Source organism: Chiloscyllium plagiosum, chromosome 2 (assembly GCF_004010195.1).
Source record: "Chiloscyllium plagiosum isolate BGI_BamShark_2017 chromosome 2, ASM401019v2, whole genome shotgun sequence".
Classification (NCBI taxonomy): domain Eukaryota; kingdom Metazoa; phylum Chordata; class Chondrichthyes; order Orectolobiformes; family Hemiscylliidae; genus Chiloscyllium; species Chiloscyllium plagiosum.
The window spans coordinates 113,569,499-113,582,760 of record NC_057711.1 but is presented as its reverse complement, the minus strand read 5'-3'; the positions used below and the strand labels follow the sequence as shown (position 1 = coordinate 113,582,760).

Sequence of the window (13,262 nt, the reverse complement as noted above, 5' to 3'; positions counted from 1 at the left end):
ACCCAACACTGACCCTTGCGGTACACCACTAGTAATTGGACTTCAGGATGAACATTTCCCATCAACCACCACCCTCTGTCTTCTTTCAGCAAGCCAATTACTGATCCAAACTGCTATATCTCCCACAATCCCATTCCTCCGCATTTTGTACAATAGCCTACTGTGGGGAACCTTATCGAATGCCTTGCTGAAATCCATACACACCATATCAACTGGTTTACTCTCATCTACCTGTTTGGTCACCTTCTCAAAGAATTCAATAATGTTTGTGAGGCATGACCTACCCTTCACAAAACTGTGCTGACTATCCCTAATCAAATTATTCTTTTCTAGATGATTATAAATCCTATCTCTTATAACCTTTTCCAACATTTTACCAGCAACCGAGATAAGATTCACTGGTCTATAATTACCAGGATTGTCTCTACTCCCCTTCTTGAACAGGGGAACCACATTTGCTATCCTCCAGTTTTCTGGCACTATTCCTGTAGACAGTGACGATTTAAAAATCAATGTCAAAGGCTCAGTAATCTCCTCCCTGGCTTCCCAGAGGATCCTAGGATAAATCCCATCTGACCTAGGGGACTTATCTATTTTCACACTCTGCAGGATTTCTAATACCTCTTCCTTGTGAACCTCAATCCTACCTAGTCTAATAGCCTGTATCTTAGTATTCTCCGAGTTTATCAAATACTAATGTGAGAGAAAATAATAATGCATTTCATGTGTCTTGACTCAAGAGGATGTAGGTACAGAATTCGGGATGATAGGAGAGGTCTGGATGTCGTAGAAACTGTTCATGGCAAAAGTCAAAACTGAGATGGGACAGATTTAAAGAGATTTGAAGACTTTGGAAATGTGAGATGAGAAAATTTCTCGCACAAGTGATTTGCATTTGGAACATGTTGCTAGGAAGTGTGGTGGAAGCAGGTTCAACTGAAGAATTCAAGAGGGCGTTAAATAATTATTTGAATAGAAACAATGTGCAAAGGTACAAGGAATTGGCAGGAGAATAGCACTGATTATGATGCTTATTAGATAGCTGCCATAGTCACAATGAGCTGAATGGTTTCCTTCTGCACCATAATACTTGATTAAATCATGTTTCTTGCCTACATTGCTGTCTCTTTTTCCCTCATGGTCTGACTCTGAAAGATTTGCAGATGTTTTCAGTCTAGTTTTCTCCCATTGAAGCTTCCTCAATATCTTTCAGGTGCAATATTCCAGGGCTTCTTTCCAAAAATGATTGTATTTACATCCAGAGTGAGTTTTTGGCTCCACGTTTTAAAGAAAAACTACATGTTGCAATTAAAAGTTCAAATGAGTGACAGTGTTACAATCTGTGGTCATGGCACCCTCTCAACGTAGATAGCACCTAAACTGCTGAGTACTTCCAATATTTTCTTTCCTTGATTTCAAGTGATTTCAAGGGTTGTTTAATCAAGTAAGATTAGAGTGGTGCTGAAAAAGAACAGCAGGTCAGGCAGCATCCGAGGAGCAGGAAAATCGACATTTCGGGCAAAAACCCTTCATCGGGAAGGGATCAGGATTCCTGATGAAGGGCTTTTGCCCAAAACATTGATTTTCCTGCTCCTCGGATGCTGCCTGACCTGCGGTACTTTTTCAGCACCACTCTAATCTTGACTCTGATCTCAAGCATCTGCAGTACCCACCTCCACCTTGTATAATCAAGCAGCCAAAGATGCTGTTATGAAAGATCCAATTATGTGGGGGCTTGGATTCAAACCAAATACTGCCAGACGTTTTGACTGGGTTTATTTTAACTCTCCTTCAAAAATGGAAATTAATGCTAATCATTCATCTTTGTGAAATCTGTGATTGTTAGGTCTTTGCCAACCAAAGGTACTGGATAATCAGTTATATTAAATTTCAGGCACAATCTCATTGAATGACAGCAGCATGTTCAAGTGGCTAAATGGCTTCAGTCTGTTCCTGCATCCACCACTAAGAGTGTTTAACTTTGGTTTTACATCATATTCACTATATTCAATGTTTTTTTGGACATTCTTTAACTGTTTCCAGAACCATCTCCCATTTCCACATTTCTCTTTTTACTTACCCTTTTTTTGCCTTACATTCTATCAGGTCACAGAATTTTCCATTTGGCTCTTTCCCTTTTATCTCTGGCTTTACATTTACTTAAAATCATAAAAACCCCTGGCGTGGAAGGAGGCCATTTGGTCCACCGTGCCTGTGCCTGGCTCCAACATCCCCAATTTTAAATCGTCATCCTGTACATCCTTCAACTCTCTTGTAAAAGGACTGCAGAAATCAACTTGCACTACCATTGCAGATACCATTGGATCCTGATCATTTGTGGGTGAAATATTTCTCATCTGCCCATTAGAGTCCAATGATTTTAAGTCAACGGCACCTAGTTACTGTCCTACCTGTCAATTGGAATACTTTTCTCTATACCTACTCCATCAAAGCAACTCAGCAAACGTTACACCTCTATCAGGCCACCTTTTGCCCCTCTTTGCTACATACGTAACAGTTTTAGTTTCAAATAGCTGAAAAACCAATCCTCAACAGGTATCTTCCTTTTCTGATGCAGGCTCATTGACTGAAACCTGAAATTTATTGCACTCTCCACAATGCAGCCTAAACTGCTGAGCTTTTCCAATCTTTTTCTATTTTTATACCCTATTGATACAGCCTTGCTGAAACTGCCTAGAACTAAACTCTGTGCAGATGCTGCTAAATTGTTTTATGGATCTCCTTCAAAATGTTTAGAGATTACTAGAAACAAAGTTCACTCACTGGAAGCAAGTGAATTAAATCAAAAATGTGTCCTGGAAAGCTTGAAAACTGGCTGTGATTGAGCTGTGGTTAGGCTCCATTTAAGCTCAAAACAAGATGTAATACAACAGTCAAACTCTTACATGATCTAAAATCTGCTTCCTGAAAAGGGTTTGGAAACCAATTCAATTTCTAATTTCAAACATTCAAATACATCAACAAGGTGGGGTTTAGGGAAGACTGATGAAAATGCTTCTTTAGTGCTAGCGGGAGTTTTAGCATAGATTTTGTTCTTAAATTTCTGCAGTTGGACTTGAAGCCAAAATCTGTACAGCAAGAATGTCACCCACATAGTCACAACTGATAGTACAGTGCATCTGGATGGGGACAATATAGGAAGGGTTTAAAGGGATATGGGCCAAGTGCTAGCAAATGGACTGGATCAATTGAAGATATCTGATTGGTGCAGATGAGTTGGACCAAAAGGTCTGTTTCTGTGCTGTACAACTCTATGACTCTAATGCATTAAATGGGGTGTGTTTTCCACCATCACTTCATTTGCTGCTCCGCAACTGATGCTTGTAAGGTTCCTAGAATCTATTTACTCCTTGTCCTTACTCAACACTTGGTCTTTAGGGAAATTTTCATTCCATTTTCATCTGTCCATGCTGCTCCTGGGCTTGTTGAGTTTATCATTCTACTTTATATCTTACCATGAACTTTTGAAAGAGTTTTATTCTTCTGAAATGTAAACACTGGCACCTTTACATAGATTTAAGATTTGGGATAAGGCATGCTGGGGGAAAATGAAGAAGAGCTGGAAATGTGTTGCTGGAAAAGCGCAGCAGGTCAGGCAGCATCCAGGGAACAGGAGAATCGACGTTTCGGGCATAAGCCCTTCTTCAGGAATGAAGAAGGGCTTATGCCCGAAACGTCGATTCTCCTGTTCCCTGGATGCTGCCTGACCTGCTGCGCTTTTCCAGCAACACATTTCCAGCTCTGATCTCCAGCATCTGCAGACCTCACTTTCTCCCCGAAAATGAAGAAGACCATGGCTTAATGCAGCAAATGGTAATAACAGGGAGCTCTATAATATGAGGGTGGTGGAAGTGGAGACAATCAATGGTTACAAAATGAAATTAACTGAGCACTTGAGGGAAAAATACTTGCAGGGCTGTGTAGACAGAGTGGGAGTGACTGGATTACTCTGTATGCTTATACAATATAGAGAGAAAATACAACCATCTTGTTTTGTGTATACACACCCTATGATTCAGTTTGTAAATTGTACACCTCGTTATGGTATCTCCCTGGAGGTAAACATGATGAAACTAATGGTATCTTACAAAAGTAGTCCATTCGATCCATTGAACAGAATCTTTCAAGTATTCAACTCTCACCAGCAGCATTGTCTTCATTTGGACTTACTGAGTTTGTTACAAAAGGCATAATGAAACTAACACCATGTCATTTTCAGATGTATTGAGTGTCTGTTGTTTGACACATTTTAATAGCCATTTTCATCAATTACCTATTAAAATTACTAATTTATTGCATTGGAATTTATTTTACCTGAACTCATGTTTAAACTTCACTTTTCTGAAAGTGAAGGTTAGTGTACTAACCCTAACTAATTAATTCATTCCTCCATGCAGGCCAGATTCCCATTTCAGTACCTAACAACTGGCACACCCCCTTTGCCTACACCCAGCCTAAACAAGGGAGAAATTGAAATGTGGATTCCCCCCCAATCTAAGCAGAAGTTTTGAACAACCCAGTTTTAGACAGGACTTGCATAAAATAAGGACTAAGTCTGCCGTGGAAGCAAACACCAACTTGACCATGTGACTATGACATGCAATTCAGCTTCCTCATTAATGTATTCAAGATGCATAATAATGGAAAAAAACTGGGTAACTGATCACCTCATGCTTTCCATATAGATTCCAGCACTTACTAACAGCCAACATCAACGTTAATTGACTAGAATTTCAATGTTGGGTTTTCCTTGCTCAAAATAAACTATTCTCACTATCCGTTGAATTACTTACAACTGACAGCTCAAAGCTAAAGGTAATTTGATCTAACTAATGATGTCAAGTTCCTCCCTTCCTATTTGATTTTGACAAATTACTGTACTCATTTCTCCCTTGTGTGTTTATCCAATTTCCTTTAAATGTATCTATGTTCACTTTAGACATGCCTTATGGCTTGGAGTTCTATATTCTATTCACTCTCAGTAAAAAGGCTCTCCTGAATTTCTTACCGGATTTACTAATGATGATTTCACATTGGCAATCGCAACAATTGGGCACCTTCCTCAAGGAAAGAACTCCTATTGTGCCAAATCCTTTCATAATTTTAAAGATCTCAAGCAGATCATCATCTCTCGGGCTCTCAGTTCTGGTACTAACCTTGAAATCAGTTTCTCCCCCCTCTTTTCCAATGTCTTTCATAACAACAGGTTGTGAGTCTGGTTACACACCTTGGCAGTGAGGCAGTGTATGACTCCACAGTCCATCCTCTAGACATGTGATGGTCTCAGTGCCATTTAGTTGGTATCCTTCTTCACAAGAAAAGGTCACCTGACCTCCAACAAAGTGCACGTCACCCAGAGCCAATCCATGAGTGGGTCTCCCAGGATCTTTACAACTAATTGGATCTGAGGAAGAGTGAAATAAAGGAATTGAGCTTTTTATAGACTGAATCACATTCAACTGACATTACAGAAACAGGCCATTCAGCCCAACTGACTCATGCTGGTATTCATGCACCACTCCTCCCTTCCTCAACTCAAACAACATATACTTCTATTCCTTTTTTGTTCCTATACTTACTTACCTTCCCTGAAACGTATCATTGCCGTTCACCTCAAATAGTTCCTGGGGTGGCACATTAGCACTGTACACTGAATGAAGAGGTTTTTACATGGTATTAAATTTCCACACAGATTCAGGAAATAAATGCAAGTTGAGTAGGATGAAATTTTTCAGCTTATTGTTTGGCCATTTTGAAGAAAAATTGTCACCTGCATTAAATTTCATTACAACATTTCAACTAGTGTACTAACCCTAACTAATTAATTCACTCCTCCATGCAGGCCAGATTCCCATTTCAGTACCTAACAAAAGTTGTACAGCAACACTGAATTTATTCTCTTTCCCTGGCTGTTTATTGTAAAGAGGGTCCTTTTTAAGAAAATAAAATGATCACTTCATGACCATTGACCAAGTCAGTAAAAGTAATTTGTTTCTAATGTGTAATGGTGTGTAATCCAGAGACTGGGAATTGAAATACTAGCAGGAGAAATAGATTTTGATAAAATAAGCAAACATGTTGCCATATTGCCAAAATATAAAACCCAACTACTTCACTAATTTCTTTCGGAGAAGAGAACCCGGCAGCCTCTGCCACCTTATCTGGACCCGGATTACATGTGACTCCAGTCCCACTAACAGGACTAACTCATGGTACCCTCAGATCAGTTTGGAATGAGTAATATATACAGCCTGAAGGCCTGTTAGCTGTGTACACTACCTTTAAGAAAGTTCATTTTTAAGGATTCCGTGTATGCTGTGTCCACAATGTTGTGACTTTTCCTGCTGGTTAGTCTGTTCTGAGTTTGAAAGCGACACACACTGATATCAGTTGGTTTGCTTGAAAACTTAAATTGTTTTAAGCAATCTAATCCACAGACTTAATCAAACCCTGGTGAATGATCAATTATTAGTCCATTATCATTAAACACAATAATGTCAACTGTACCAGTGCAGTTTTTTCCATCGCCAGTGTACGGAGGCCTGCAGGTGCAAGTGTAGGACCCAACAGTATTGATGCATTCAGACCTTGTGTCACAATCTGACCCTAAAGCACATTCATCAAGATCTGGAAACAACAGACAATAATGATTTTTATTAATAAGAATGAGTCTATCATTAATGAATGACACACGCAGGGTATAATATGCATCGGATCTTTTAATGCAGGAAATGATAAGAGTATAAACACAGTGACATCACAAACTAACCTGTGATATGGAAATCTCAAACAATGCTTGGAATACTTTAAAAGAAAATTCTGATGAATGCGTTTCATTTTAATCTGGATATCCACCCCAAACCCATTGCATTATGTTTATGAGTCAGTGTCTGAAATAGTACTTCCTGGACCTTATTTCAATATTAATCTAGGACCTGCACTCAACTCAGCCAGCCACTGGCAATCCATTTTTTAAAAAGCTTCTGATGAATTTATCGACCCCAATGTCTTTGCTGATTGGATATAATTTATTCCCTTTTGAATAGGATTAATGGTCCTGCAATTTCATTAAAAGTTTATTGTCGGCAACAAAAAGTATAAACTGCAGCACAAATGGCTAATGCAGTATCAGGAGACACCATCGCCAGTATTAATGTATCCTGACAATCTTACTAGACTATGACTCAGCAAATTGCATTTTCACCTTCGACTAGAAGGTAAGGAGTTCAACATTCCGAATTAGAGACTGAATGAGCTGATAATAAAGCAGCCACTTCCAATGCAGCATTGAGGCAGTGCTATAGTTTTCAAGGTGCCTTGGAGATGAGATGTTGAACTGAGGCCCCATTTGCTGTTCCAGATGGAGTTCTCTCCCCGTGTCCCATGACAAAATTTATCCTTCAATCAACATCACTAAAACAAATCATCATCATGCTGCTGTTTGTGGGATCTTGCTGTACATCAATTAGCTGCTGCATTTCCTTCATTACATGAGTGACTACACTTCAGAACTACTTCAGTGACTGTAAAATGCTTTGGGACACACTGCGGTTTGAAAGACAATTTAGAAATGCAAGTCTCTCTTTCTTATAAGGCACATTTCAATTAACCTTAAATTTAGTTCAAGTCCTTAGTATTAACTCTTAAACCTTTTGGGTTATGTTTTCTTTACCAACTCACCAAGGCAGACAGGCACAACACCAGTCCAATGTCCATTGTCAGCACAGAAAAGTTTGTAATCCCCCAACAGGTAATAACCGTTATTACACAGGTAGGAGACAGCAGTGCCAAAGAGGTAGTCTTCAGCAGCAAAGCTCCCGTTGTCCAGGAAAGGAGGCGAGCCACAATTGATTCCTGAAAATCACACACAAAATAATAGGAACAGTAATTTGTCATGTCTCTTCTAGAGAGACTATAATCAAAAATCAAAGAGGAAACACAAACCAGAAACTGCCAGAAGTCTAATCACCGCTGCTTCTGACCTGAAGACTGGGAAGAAATGTTTATATTTCAATTCAGATGATATCTTGCTGCATCTACTACACTTTAAAAGTTCTTTATTTGAAGAAGAGGAGGGAAGTGGTTCTCCTGAGTTTCCTCACCCATATTCAATCAATATTCTAGGAAAGTAAATTATCCGGGCATTGTTACATTGCTGTCTGGGTGAACTTGTTATCAGCAAATTTGTTGCTGTTTTGCCTGCATCACAGCAGTGCTAACCAAAGAAAAATAAACAGTTACTAAATAAAATATAATATTTCAATGATTAATGAACCACTGTACAATAATTTCCAGGCAATGTTATTTACCTGTGTTTCATAACATTGTTTGTACTACTGTCACATTCTAAAGATGCTGACTCATGGTGACAATGTTGTTTCACAGATTGCAGTCTCCCTCTGGTGCCTGGTTAATGTAACCATTCTTTGTGTTAGCCTTGATTATATCATGGTGTATATCTTTATGTGTTGGCCTTAGTACCGATTTTAGAAGATGACCATATTCCAGCAGGGATCAATGGGCAGAATTCAAGACAGCAGAGATTAATTCCAACCTCCCTAGCAAGACCCTCAATGAGTGGTCTGGATAGTTGGATTTGGAGGTAGATGCCTTAATGTTTGTCTCTATAAACAAAGTTCTTACAAAATTGGAACAACTTGGCTCCATGTCTTTCCTTCACTTCCTGGCTGTTAGGAGTACATCAAATCTGTCAGAAGATCATGTGTGCAAGTTCCCCTTTAGAGACTCCCTTGCATCTTCTAGGCTGAGAGTAAGGCACTTAATGTAAATTTCCTCTGATACTTAAGAGTACAACCAAAGCTGGCACTCCCCTTTAAGTACTTGTAGGGTGGCTGTATGGATAGAAGTGCCAGCTTTTGAATGGGGTGCTTACTCATTCAAATGCCTTTAAGTAGATACAGAAGATAGCACTATTTTGAAGAACAGGAGATTTCCTAGTCTAATATTCATTCCAAACCAAACATCACGGGGTATAGATCATCTTATCACTATCATATTGCCACTTGTGGGAGTCGCTGTGTGCCAACTGGATGTTATGTTTCCTACATTATAACAGTGCCCACACTTCAAACAATGTATCATTGACCATGAAGTGACCCCCTCAGATTGTGAAAGGCACTATGGAAATGCAAGTCCTTATTCTGTCTGAGTCTTACACATACAAGTACTGTAATTCCCACATGAGTCAGTGCAGATCCTGTGAGAACCACAAGGATAGATCACAGTTATCGTGTATGATAACTTACTTTCACAGTAGGGGATTGGATAGCTCCAAGCTCCGAGGTTTCGACAATGTTGCACACTATCTCCAACAAGGTGGTAACCTAATTCACAAGACAGTTCAACTCTTGATCCTGGCTTCCTGTCAGAGCTGGACACTAAGAGATTGGACTGGGATCCTTCCAACTTGGGACAATCTGAATTTAAATAAATCACAAGACAATGCATTAAATCCTTTCGTACTTATCTACAAGGGGAAGGAAGTGTATATTGGGCTTAGTTAGTTATTGATGAACTTTTCAGTTGAAAGAGACTAGGAAGGTGGTGGAGGGGACAAATTAGTGATTTTTCCACACTGTCTTCTGGCTGTCCATGTATTTATATCAGTAAGATAATAAGTTACCTGCACAGAAGATACTCGTGGAATTTTTCTTCACTCTTCCAACAATTCCTGACAAAAAATCAGGCCAAGCCAACACATTTCCTTTTTTTAAGTCATCGGGACAAGCTGTGGCCAGGAGCTTGATCTGAAAATGAGAGAGCAGTTTTTAAAATTCTTTACAGGATGTCGGAATCATTGGCTATAGGTCAGAATTTGTTGCCCATTCCTAATGCTATTGAGAAGCAATAAAACTCTCCTTCAGGAAGTCATAGAGTTCTTTTTGGTTACTTTCACCTGATTAGCTGATTTTTTGTTTAGATGCTGTCGACAGAAAGAGAATCTCTTGTGCAGGCGCAGACACTGTTTTCATGTAAGAAACATGATAACCAATTTAAACACAGAAAAACCCATATAGACAGAAGATCTATATAAAATAATTAAGTTTTAATTCTTTATTGCTCTCATCATATTGATAGTTTTTCCCAACCTAATGAATGACATATAAAGGCCACATTTATTTCTATTTGGGTTATGTTGTATTTTTATTCAGTTAATGGTGGGTGGCACAGTGGCTCAGTGGTTAGCTCTGCTACCTCACAGTGCCAGGGACCCGTGTTCGATTCCTACTTTGGGCGCCTGTCTGTGTGGAGTTTGCACATTCTTCCTGTATCTGGGTGGGTTTCCTCTGGGAATTCCGGTTTCCTCCCACAATCACAAAGATGTGCGGGTCAGGTGAATTGCCCATAGTGTTAGGTGCGTTAGTCAGGGGTAAATATAGGGTTGGTGCTTGAGTCTGGGTGGGTTACTTTGGAGCGTCAGTATGGACCTGTTGGGCTCAAGGGCCTGTATCCATACTATTGGTAATCTAAACTAACTTAAAGGTCTTGGAATCCTGTTCTGGGAAACTCTTCTTCATTTGTTCCCCTTGCTATCTTGAATTGTGTGCCAGGATTTAGAGTATGCAAGCCCAGGCAATAAAACATGTAGGATTGACCTACATGTCTCCATTAAGACAACAGCTTTAATCCAACTACACTTTTGTGGGCCTGAACTTTCATGAATTGATTTTGCAAATTATGATGTTTTGAAGATTGTTCTATTTTGAAGTGAATTACATTTTACTGCATGAATCCATGTAAGATTCTATAAATCAGTTTTTTTGGATTAGAATCAGTCTGACCATTGTGGCACAGGCACTCTCACACAAAGCACCTCACACCTTCAACGCATTATCTGGGCCAACGTGGCACAATTATTAAAGTTCACTTGAGAATGTAACTTTTAAAAAGGTTTTGCAATTTACATATGAAAGAACTAAAGCCAACATGGTCATTCAAAAAGATAAGACACTTAACAAATAATCCAGGTCTTTTTCAATATATAATTTCAGTTACATCACACTAAACTTTTGCTATAAATTCTGTGTTGTACAGTGTTAAACTCCGCAACCACCTGATGAAGGAGCAGCAATCCGAAAGCTAGTGCTTCCAAATAAACCTGTGGAACCATAACCTGGTGTTGTGTGATTTTTAACTTTGTACACCACAGTCCAACACCAGTATCTCCAAATCATGAAATGAATTGAAGACAAAATGAAATGGGTCGTGTGATTTGTCTGATACTTTCCTGATGGGCAAACTTGGGTTATGTGATTATTAGAGATTAAAAATGACCTGATTGTTTTACCAGAAAGAAGGTGTAAGTTGTTTACTTTTGAAGGCAAAGTTTCAAAACAGCAATAGACTGAGATTCTCCAGAGTTGCAGAAAAATATTGGGGATGTCGGGTTGTAAACAGTTATATTTTAAACTATGCATTTAGTTCCATGATGAAAGAGATTTGAGCTGTCAAGGACTGCTGCTCAGCATCTCTACCTGGATACCAGATCCATGAGATTCACATTGCCATAGAGATGGGCTTTAAGTTGAGAAGGATACAGTTGAAAACGTTGTGATATGGGGTGATGGAATTTTATAAAATATCACTAAGGCAGATAGGCAGGTTAGTCTGTCAGAGTCCAGAACAGAGAGAGAGAGAGAGAGAGCAACTAGAAACCAAAGCCCTCATAGTTCATCATGCTGGAGTAGGGGTGATAGCTTGTGCATGGAATGAAAGGATCAAATTTGTGAAGACTTAAAATGAAGCTAGAAGGTTTACCTAGTCTTTGCAAGATGGAAGAATTCTACTCAAAGAACAGAAGTAAACCCTTAGGAACTGAGAATCATTTTGAATTGATTCTGAGCAAATTGCATGTCTACTTAAAAGACATCATAATGTATATCTGTGAAGAATGTTTTATCAGTTGTGCTTAAAATAGGAAAGGTGGTGTTTCATTTTATGATTTAAAGGATAAATTGCTGACAAAGAGAGATTAATCAAAATCTTTTCTGAATGTGTGTTACAGCAAATGGCTTAAAACATGAAATCTTACTGTTTCAATCTCTCCACTACTAGCTGAATCGTTGAATTCCAATTTGGAAGATACAGACTTCACAGAGATAATAATACACTCTACTAAATCTTACTTTGTTTATTTGCAACCGACAGAGGCAGAGCTCTACAACTCTCTTGGCTAAATCTGTTCAGAAACAGACAATTTGGCACCATGTGAAAAAATATTACAATTTGAATTTGAAATATATGTCATACGGGTGTTATGGTCGCTCGGTGGTTAGCACTGCTGCCTCACATCGTCAGGGATCTGTGTTTGATTCTACCCTCGGGTGACTGTGTGGAGTTTGTACATCTTCCCTGTGTCTGCGTGGGTTTCCACCCAGTGCTCCGGTTTCCTCCCAAAGTTCCAGGATTTGCAAGTTACATGGATTGGCCATGCTAAAATAGTGTTCAGGAATATGTAGGTTAGGTGTGTTAGCCATGGGAAATGCAGAGTTACAAGGATAGGATAGGAGATTGGTCTGAGTAGATGGCTCTTTGGAGTGTCAGTGTGGACTCGTTGGACTGAATGGCCTGTTTCCACACAGTAGGGATTCTGTGGATTCATATGGTGCTGTTAATGGTTCTACTATCTTTATCCAGAGTAAATGTAACCAGTGAATCATTTTCAGCTAAAACCTCAACTACAAGAAATTTCAGATTATTAAAGGAACTCATCAGCTTTAGCAACTATAGACTGAGTCATGTAATGAAATGTCCTTTGCCCAGCAGTTTTTAAACCAGTAAGTTCATCTCAGGGTAGAACATAATATGTATATTATAGCAGAAAAAAGCTTTTCTTTAAAAAGTTTAAGTTCACCAATAACAACACTTAGAATCTTACCTTAAAGAATTCTAGCACATTCTTATCTAGATGTGGGCTCATGAGGATTTAAGTATGAGGATGACACTTACACAGAGGGTCCCCAATTTACAAATGGTCATGCTTACAAACACAATCCCATAGAGGAATGTATATTAAAGACCTGAAGTATGAATGTTTCCTGTGTTTATGAACAGCTATTTTGCATTGTTTTCTGACTTGCGTACCAATTAACTTACAAGGGGACTCCAGAATGGAACCCATTTGCAACCCTGGGATTGCCTGGACTTGCTTATGAATATTATTGTAAGAATTTTAAACTACATTATATTGATGAATACTTTATTCACAGAGTATCAAAGAC

At 39.0% G+C, this 13,262-nt stretch overlaps 1 protein-coding gene across 3 annotated transcripts in view; it reads right to left on the bottom strand.

Moving 5' to 3' along the window:
• Positions 1 to 13,262, bottom strand: part of svep1 (sushi, von Willebrand factor type A, EGF and pentraxin domain containing 1) — a 236,178-nt gene that overhangs the window by 74,684 nt on the left and 148,232 nt on the right. For all 3 annotated transcript variants that reach the window (XM_043716218.1, XM_043716221.1, XM_043716222.1), the window contains 5 exons: positions 9,665 to 9,788; positions 9,288 to 9,458; positions 7,702 to 7,875; positions 6,529 to 6,648; positions 5,249 to 5,425 (listed from right to left, as the gene is read on the bottom strand). In XM_043716218.1, the coding sequence (XP_043572153.1) occupies positions 5,249 to 5,425; positions 6,529 to 6,648; positions 7,702 to 7,875; positions 9,288 to 9,458; positions 9,665 to 9,788 (766 nt within the window). The remainder of the gene's footprint in view (positions 1 to 5,248; positions 5,426 to 6,528; positions 6,649 to 7,701; positions 7,876 to 9,287; positions 9,459 to 9,664; positions 9,789 to 13,262) is intronic.